Source organism: Papaver somniferum, chromosome 2 (assembly GCF_003573695.1).
Source record: "Papaver somniferum cultivar HN1 chromosome 2, ASM357369v1, whole genome shotgun sequence".
In the NCBI taxonomy this organism is placed as follows: domain Eukaryota; kingdom Viridiplantae; phylum Streptophyta; class Magnoliopsida; order Ranunculales; family Papaveraceae; genus Papaver; species Papaver somniferum.
This window is the reverse complement of record NC_039359.1, coordinates 62,306,846-62,315,823: the sequence shown is the minus strand read 5'-3', so window position 1 is coordinate 62,315,823 and position 8,978 is coordinate 62,306,846. Positions and strand designations below refer to the sequence as shown.

The following is an 8,978-nucleotide window of genomic DNA, read 5'->3' as shown; positions in this document are numbered from 1 at the left end:
AACTATAGATAAATATTTTCTTTATCTTAAATTTTGATGTAACAAGAACTATAGTTTTCCGGTTATGTCTATAGGTAAACTCATTATGGTTGGACTAGAAAAATTTATTAATATTAAAATATGGAGTTTATTACTATTTACAACTGGCTCAAGGTGGGACCGTGATTTTTTATTAATATATAGGTTTATTAATATATGGAGTATTAATATATGAAGTTTTTACTGTATATAAATAGAATTTTAGAATAAAAAAAGGCGGGTTTAAAAAGGTGGATCCACAAATCCCTTGATAAGTTAACCAACAATTCTTAAGAAAAGGGGTGCGACTCCATATGGAGGATTTGTTGGAAAAATGATTCCCGTAAGAAAAGTAATTCCAGCGGATTTGGATAACAAACGTATCGAGGAAAACGTAATCCCGTCAAGTCCCGTGGACCCATCCATCATTTTACATCCAAACCCACCACTAGTGTAAACACCGGTTTTTGGTAAAGCCGATTCAAACTCAGGTGAACTTCCAGTAGCCGATGGACCCATAAATCTCACCATTTGCATCCAAACCCATCACGAGTGTAATCACTGTTTTTTCGTAAAGCCAATTCAAACTCGGGTGAACTTCTTAGAGCATTTCCAACAGAAGGTGAATCTCTTTTTTCTTAATGACACATAGGATTTTAGACCTCATTTGGCATAAATCCATCTCCAACAGTAGGGTCCTACAAACTAGGAGGGACCAATTACTAAATATGAAGGTGTTCATGAAAGTGTTATCTACACATCCGGCTCCACCTCCACGTCATGTTTTTCATTATTTTTCTTAAAAAATTCTCTACTGTTGGAGATGATTTTTTAGATATGAGATCCTATATTTACTCTATGTGTAGACCCCATAAATAAAGGACTAAATTAAAAAGGCACGTACAAATTTTCGCACCTTCGGTTGGAGATGCTCTTACAGCAATAAGATAAAATTACTGTCCCGAATTACAATCCGAAACCTACGTGTATGTGGACAACTTTGTACCATCATCATGATTTTAACCATCAACTGTTTGATCCTGTGGTGGAACACCCTTGAAGTATCGTAAGACTTCATGTATCCGATATAAAATATTATTCTGAAAATTGATCCATTTAAGAGTAGTAGTGAAACCCTCCGGTTTCAGATTTCTGGTAGTGGGCCTATAAAGCCCATGAATGAACCCGTGAAAACCGAAAGAAAAGTACACAAGGCATTCTCAGAATTTCGGATAGGGATATGAGTAAACAACATATAAAAACAAAGGAATTCTTAAAAGAAAAAACACATAAAATAGTTAAACAAATAATAATTTTTTATTGATGAGAAGCGTAGATGACAACAAAGCAAGGAAGAACAGCCTCAGGACTAAAAACAAATAGTTCATCAAATTTGCCAAAACCTCTTTCGTAACAACCAGCACCAACAGCATCATAACTTTCCGCCACTGCCACATTGATGTTTTCATCCTCTTCCGCGACATGCTTTACTCTACCAGCAATCACACGACAAACAAGCATAGCTCTTGAATCATTCCAATCCACACCACCAAAACTACTATGTGCCTTCCCACATGTTGCTGTAGTATGCACTCCTTCCAGTCCTTTCACATTGCACCCAGGAAATCCATGTCTTAGTACTGAACAAACACCACAATCTACAAAGTCGCATAAATTAGTAGTAGAATGACCGAGTGAACAAGCTAAACTTGTGCATTGAAATCTCAATTGTTCATTGCCATCAGCTGCACATCTTGGATTTCTATTTGCGTTACATCTGCTTAGCTTCTGAGCTGATTCTCTACATTCTTCAAACCTTTGGATTCTGGTTTGTGTATTGTGGACTTTTAGTACCCTTTCGATTTTGCAGATTGGATCGTCTTTTCCTAAGCTTGATTTGAATATCATCTCTATTGTATCTCGACCTAAATCTTCTGGTCCCAACTCCGACACTGAAATAGAAGTTGTTTTTGAATTAGGGTAAGACCCATTGCCATGAAGACCAACATTAAGAACTGAAGATCTTGTAGAACTATGATCATCCACTCTATTATTTTCATGACCAACATCTCTATTGAGATTACGAATAGAAGCAGGAGAAGAATTTAACTTCGAGTACGCACCACATGTTACAGATTTTCTGATTTGGTTCCAGGAAGATAAGGGAATTAAACTTTTGAATTGCTTCCATGAAGATTGCGGTTTTCTTAGTCGTGGGTTTTTCTTTGGACTACTACTAGTATTAGGTTTGGGTGAGAAATCATGAGCAAGAACCAGAGAAGATGGTGGATTATCAAGGAAGAGAGAGCGCAAGAGAAGTAATGTGCTCTGGGATGTACTAATGACTAATGGTTTTATATATGTGAAAGCCAGATCATGGGTAGTTTCTATATTTCATATCCCATTCATCTTGATGCCCAAGTTTTAGTCCGCTTTCTGTTTTTCTTGAGTTTCTATATTTCAACTCATCACGCGTTTTGCAAACGTTCGAAAGAGGAAACGCACAACAACAACAAAGGGGAAAAAATGAAAGGGTTTCGCTGTTTTCTGATATGCTTCATTACTACAGCCGAACTAAACTCTTTGAAATCTAACATAAGAGAAAGGCGCAACTGTTCGGTAATATTAACAACTCAAAATGGAGATAATATATAAAGATAATCATACGGTAGCGAACGCTTGCGAAAGCGTATTTTACATATATAAACTAAGGCAGACTCCAACATAACAATAAATAGAGAGCATTACAAATCGACCAACAAGTCCCCCACCACCAAACTCTAATTATCACCAATCTCCTAAACAACTAATCTTATTGTGTTTTCATCATTATCCTTTTATTATTATTACATTCTCCTATCTTATGACCTCCAGTAGTCATCTTCTAAAAGATTGATCAGAATACAGGTCCAGCGGCAAGGATTTCTTCGGTAAGCTTGCTGTCTTTACCAATCTTGTAGCTTGCGAAGACATCAAAGTTCTTCCTGAAAAGTCCACCAAGCTTCAACAATGTCTCCTTGTAGGCAGCCTTGTCTGACCACTGGATTTTCAACAGAACAATCAAAAAGGAGCACATTGTTAATTTCACATAAAACATTTAAGAGTCGGAAAGAAAAGAGGTAAAACTGCTCTTACAGTGTTCACTGGATCCAAGATTTCTGATGGAACTCCCTCGACTTCAGTAGGGATCTCGAGTCCAAACACTTCGGTCTTCTTGAACTTTGCATTCAGGAGACTGCCAGAATGGATTGCGTCAATGATCTTGCGGGTGTAGGGCAACCTAATGCGGTTACCTGAACCATAGCTGCAAAAGAAGGAATGATGTTTTAAGATATCACGGTGGTGAACAAAACCACATATATAAACTACCAATGGGTGTTCATGCATAGGGTAGGATAGGATGATTTCTAACACCCCAGGGCTTTAGACATGCGACTGAACACAAATCTGACTTATGACTTACCTTCCACCAGACCATCCAGTGTTGACGAGCCACCCTGTAGCACCGTGCTTCTGCATCTTCTCAGCAAGCATGGCAGCATATTTGGTAGGATGCAACATAATGAATGCTGCTCCAAAACAGGCTGAAAATGTTGCCTGTGGTTCCTTGATTCCTTCCTCTGTTCCAGCAACCTGTTTCGAAATTGTTAAAATCAGATACCTAGTAAGTAGAGAGATTTCGTGATAGCATTACAGGAAAGTAAGTGGTAGTCATATAAATGTGTACCAGAGCAGTGTATCCACTAATAAAGTGATACATGGTTTGCGCCAGGTTCAGTTTGCTCACTGGTGGGAGCACACCAAAAGCATCACATGCCAAAAGAATGACATTCTTAGGGTGTGGACCGACACATGGTATCTTCGCGTTGGGGATGTATTCAATAGGGTACGCAGCACGAGTATTCTCTGAAAGAAACAAATAGATTGAATAGAGGATGTTATAACGCCATTATAGGATGTAAACTAAATTGTGTACGCTTCAGATTCATACGATTTACCTGTCACAGATTTGTCTGTGTAGTCCACCTCTCGGGTGTGCTCGTCAAATACAATATTTTCCAACACTGTCAAAACCCCACAAGATATTGTTGATAAATAACAAAAGATCACAAAACCATGATGCGTATCAAAACCAAAGTTGTCAACTAAAAGAGGACAGGAGTGTTACCGGCTCCAAACTTGATAGCGTTGAAGATATCAGGTTCTTTCTCTCCTGAGAGATCAATGCACTTGGCATAGCATCCACCTTCAATGTTTGAAACACCATTCTCACTCCAACAGTGCTCATCGTCTCCAATTAAATACCTATTATGGTCGGTAGACAAAGTTGTTTTTCCAGTACCTACACAAGTGGGATAAAAAAATTAAGGATTAATTAACAACAATGCTAAAAATGGGAATAATTATAAGAATACTTACGCAGAGAGCAATCAGATGGATCAATGTCACGTTGATCAATTGTTAGTACTGTACCTGATAAACCAAAGAAGAGGGCGACATCGCCATCTTTTCCCATATTACAACCAGAGTGCAAGGAGAGAATTTGGCGCTTGGGCATGAGGTAATGCATAACACTGAAAAGACCCTTCTTCATTTCCCCGGCATACTGGGTACCGAGGATAACCATTTCCCTCCTAGCAAGATTAAGATCTATACTAGTAGAGGAAGTCATGTAATGGGTGTAACGATTACATGGAAACTGACCAGCATTGTAAATAGTGAAGTCTGGAGTACCGAAATCCTCCAGCTCTTCAGGTGTGGGTCGAATACACCTGCCAACCCACACAGTTGTCATTTACACACTAAACCTAATTACGCTTATGAATAAATTTCCGTTTATTTTTTTCATATATAGAGGACGCTTCGACAGCTAAAGATTGCTCGTCAGTTTTGACTTACATGTTGTGCATAAACAAGGAGTGATAGGCTCTAGCTGATACAATACGGACTTTGATTTTGTTTTCAGGATCCCAGTTCAAGAATTGATCATTCACAAACACCTGAAGTCCCATAAACAAACACCTTAGAAAGTAAATCAAAACTCAATTATATAATACAACGCCAAGATAACTAGGTCACATGATCAAACTCAAAGTCCCATGAACTGCTGCAATGAGTGGAAGTAATAAATAAGAACAGGACGTATATCCGTGATCTTCTGAAATTTTCAATACTAACTGATAAAGCTGCCGCAAAAAGGTCAGCTTAATTAGAAATGGAGTATAAACAGACTGACTGGGTAAGATTTTGCACACAAAACAAGGATGAAAGGTTCCGAAAATCAAACCAGCTTACATAACATAATATAAATAGTAATACTACTACTACTGCTGTTACTATCTCTAGTGTTAACGTGTGATTTCCTGTAACAAACTTGTTGTCATGACTCATTAGTTCAACTCTTTGGCATTTATTTCTTCAACCATTTTATCTACATTTTTCTGGTTTCCTACTCATTGAATTCTTGGGATGGAGAATTTTGTCATAACTAAAGAAATTTATGGGTCTCCATATTCGGTCTATTATCTTCAGAATAGGACAAATAATGGGAGTATGGTCATCAACAGATTGAGGGTAGTATTGTCACTATATTCAGAAAAAGCCAAGAAAGATACCATCATACGGTAGACATCACAACAGTAAATAAATAAATAAAACTGCTAACAAGACAGAGATGAGAAACTGCTACGCGTTCTGTTCATAATTTCATACTCCATATAGAAAGCGTATGATGTGTCCTACGTGATTTATTATACCTTATCCAGTGAGTTCAAGTAATCCACAGCTCTTTCTCTGTTAACCAAGAAGGTGTGTTCATCCATTTCAATGTTTGGTGAGCCCCTGTAAACAAACAACAAACAGATTAAAGTTTCATTTTTACAATTAATTAGGGAGGAAAATAGAGATACGGGAACTAGGAGTAATTAGGGAGGAAAATAGAGATATGGGAACTAGGAGTAGTACTTACTTTCCCCACCAGAGCTCATCCTCAGTTGTTTCATCTCTAACAACTCTTTTATCTCTTGGAGATCTACCAGTTTTTGCACCTGATAGAGTTGCTAAAGCTCCACTTGATGTTATGAATGATCCATGTTCATACTTAATCGCCTGCTCATACAGCTCTGATCATGGACAACCAAAAAGCGTAATTAACATATTATATTGTTGAAAGAAAACTTTACCACATCTCATGACGCAAAGGTGACGGATACGTACCTGCAGGTGAGAGATTGTAGAGGATATGGGTGAACTTGAGAGCACTGTCACTGATGCTGAGAGTGGGTGTGATATGGTGATGATGATGTGAGACATGTGCAGCCTTTGTGGGTTCAGCTGCTCCTTTCTTTGCTGGATCTCCTTTCACCACTTTTGGTCCAGTCTCCCTAGTTAGTGATGCCAAAGAAGCACTGACACGTACAAGAAACACTTATTAGATTTTGATTTATAAATTTTGGTTAATATACCAAGCCTGTGCATGTTTTATACCTTATAGATTGAAGTTGTTGTATACTGCGATCTTCTTCAGCAAAAAAAGCACCTTGAGAACCTTTGGTAGGAGTTGTAGGAGCAGATTTTTTCTTTTGGAAGGAATGAAGTTCATTTAGAGTTTGAGCTTTCACGGGAGCTGAAGTATCATCATGACATATTCCATTTGGTTTCTTTTCATGTGTTTGTATCTTTGCTAATCCATTTCTTGCTATAATTCCATTTCCATTAGCAGTACCAACAAAACTGAATTCTGCACCGTTACAGTTTCCTGCCATTTTCTCTGCACATGAAAGATTCTGGTTATAACACGAATTCTTTTGAATCCGAAAATAACATAATACTATTACAGAAGATATTATCAAGAAAAGAGTATTGAAGGAGGTGTAGAGAATGAGAGATCAAACCAGAAAGGTGCGACCTCAAACGAACTGGAAGGGATAAACTCTAAAACGAATATGAGACAAAAGAGAACGAAGGAAACGACCATGCAATGTATAAAGTAAGGAGAGAAAGAGAAGTGATGTATGAAGGGATGAGAAAAACAGAGGAATTGGCTCTTCCTTTTAAAGGCTTTTTTTTTTCTCTTGTTTAAACTTAACCATATCCATAGTAACCATAGTTGGTTTTTGAACTAAACTTAGGTTAAATGGATAACGATAAAGTTGAATAAAAAATTTCCATGACATATGCACATACTAGGTGTGCCCCGTCTATGGATGGTGGGAGGGTGGGAAATGGAAAAGATAAGGATGTTTCGTTGATAATGGATGGGGTGGAAAAAGAATGGCCGGTGAGGTGAAACGAGAGCTATATATGCATGGTGTGGTGTCCTTTTGTTATGACAAGTAGCAACTGATTTTTTGTTTTTTTTTTTTGTTTCATCTCATTTTAGATCATGCCTCAGAATGGCAATTTAACGGATTTAATTAAGTAATGATCAATTAGATTAGCAAAAGCCGAACCCACAAATTATTTATTACCTAGTATGCTCGATTCATTTTTTCCAATCTCTCTGATTCTTCTCATACGAGTAGAGAAACAACGTCATTTGGGTTGTGATTCTTTTGAAGGATTGAGAATTGCGCGTGTGGGTGGGGTGAAATCTCCGCCACCGCTTTAAAAACAGCACCGAAGCTGCAAGGGCATATAGCTTTAACACATATCCACTTTGTTGGTCCTGTGCTAGCTAGTTGAATGGAGAAGGCCCCCATTCTGCTGCGACCATCACTTATTCTAAGTTGACGTTTATTTCACTTTCTTGTATGCACGAGGTTCTGATACCAAATATACGGCGAATGATGAGTTATATTGGAAAAAAAGAAACAACAACTAGCGTATACTATCTCAGAGTTGCACAAAGCAAATTCTCTAAGTATTATCATGTCATAGACTCATATGTGTTGAAGTTATGACCAATGAAAACTATTTAATTGCTTAGTTACAATCCCATCTCAACAGAGAATCTACACCATATAAAGATTTTTTAGAGATTTCCCAGCAACACTCCATTGAATAATAATAATATGTAACAATGGCTTGAAAAGGGACCAGTGAACGTAGTTTGTTAGAGATAGACAGAAGTTGTGGACTTGGGGGAGGTATTATTATAATATGTAATAATAATAATAATAATAATAATATTAATATGCTAGCTGGTTAATGCCTTAAACCAGCTAGCATCTACACTACAACTGATAGGTGAAACTTCAATAGTTGAATACGTATGGGTTATCTTGGGATGGTGGTGGGGATTTTATGTTTGAAGTTTGGACATGGGAGTTATGGTGGATTTTTAGTTCCAAGCATTGAGGATATTTGTCCATACTCAAATCTCTCCACCAGTTTTGATGGTCCTACTCTTATCCTCCTATCCTGATGATGTCATTGATAGGTATTAGTTATGTTGATTGTGTACATCAAAAAATAAGCCAAAACAATGCATGTGTCCAGCTTTATGGGAGCTGTGCAGCTCGTCGGATCCATTTGTTCAAAGATTGCATTATTGTTGGCACACTACCGTGGTATGTCTTTATAGTCTAGTTTGGTATATTTCTAAAACTTATCTGCATTCCTCTGTTCTCCTCCATCTTATCAAACGATGGATGAACAAAACCAAGATCCCGAAGAAAAACTCCATATAGTTATTATTTTTCCATGGCTAGCAATTCGTCATCTATTACCCTTTTTCCATCTGTCTATAATATCCTTAGCGAAAAAAGGTATTCAATTATTCAAATATCTTTTGTCAAAAAATCTCCAAAAAATCCCAATTATTCCATCAAAATTTTCTTTTATAACTTCAGTTCCACTTCCATTACACATGCATCTTCCATGGGTATATATGATGCTTTACTTGATAGTTTTATATTTATATCATTATAGACTGATGCAAAACCAATATGAAGAAGTGAAAAAAGGAACACCAAATGCTATAAGCCATATTTAACTTCTTCATGGCAACACTCAGCAAA

General features: G+C 37.3%; 2 protein-coding genes across 2 annotated transcripts; both read right to left on the bottom strand.

Moving 5' to 3' along the window:
* Nucleotides 1-1,335: 1,335 nt before the first annotated feature.
* Nucleotides 1,336-2,899, bottom strand: LOC113351194. The gene is made up of 2 exons (XM_026595224.1): nt 2,869-2,899; nt 1,336-2,363 (listed from the first exon to the last, which is right to left on the bottom strand). The coding sequence occupies exons 1-2, from the start codon at nt 2,897-2,899 to the stop codon at nt 1,336-1,338; spliced, it is 1,059 nt and encodes a 352-aa protein (XP_026451009.1).
* On the bottom strand, nt 2,644-7,040 carry LOC113347824 (phosphoenolpyruvate carboxykinase (ATP)-like). The gene is made up of 13 exons (XM_026591495.1): nt 6,912-7,040; nt 6,505-6,787; nt 6,235-6,425; nt 5,987-6,140; nt 5,775-5,859; nt 4,918-5,018; nt 4,492-4,790; nt 4,187-4,360; nt 4,017-4,082; nt 3,746-3,924; nt 3,482-3,651; nt 3,154-3,322; nt 2,644-3,058 (listed from the first exon to the last, which is right to left on the bottom strand). The coding sequence occupies exons 2-13, from the start codon at nt 6,780-6,782 to the stop codon at nt 2,915-2,917; spliced, it is 2,010 nt and encodes a 669-aa protein (XP_026447280.1). The 5' UTR covers nt 6,783-6,787; nt 6,912-7,040; the 3' UTR covers nt 2,644-2,914.
* Nucleotides 7,041-8,978: the final 1,938 nt, after the last annotated feature.

What these genes read in the sequence shown, in the direction of transcription:
- LOC113351194 (XM_026595224.1), bottom strand. Translation starts at nt 2,899, where the DNA reads ATGACTACTGGAGGTCATAAGATAGGAGAAT. An exon ending in AGGTCATAAGATAGGAGAAT is followed by an intron (nt 2,364 to 2,868) that starts GTAATAATAATA and finishes TAAAACCATTAG; the next exon opens with TCATTAGTACATCCCAGAGC.
- LOC113347824 (XM_026591495.1), bottom strand. Translation starts at nt 6,782, where the DNA reads ATGGCAGGAAACTGTAACGGTGCAGAATTCAGTTTTGTTGGTACTGCT. An exon ending in CAACAACTTCAATCTATAAG is followed by an intron (nt 6,426 to 6,504) that starts GTATAAAACATG and finishes TGTACGTGTCAG; the next exon opens with TGCTTCTTTGGCATCACTAA. An exon ending in TCCTTGTTTATGCACAACAT is followed by an intron (nt 4,791 to 4,917) that starts GTAAGTCAAAAC and finishes GTGGGTTGGCAG; the next exon opens with GTGTATTCGACCCACACCTG.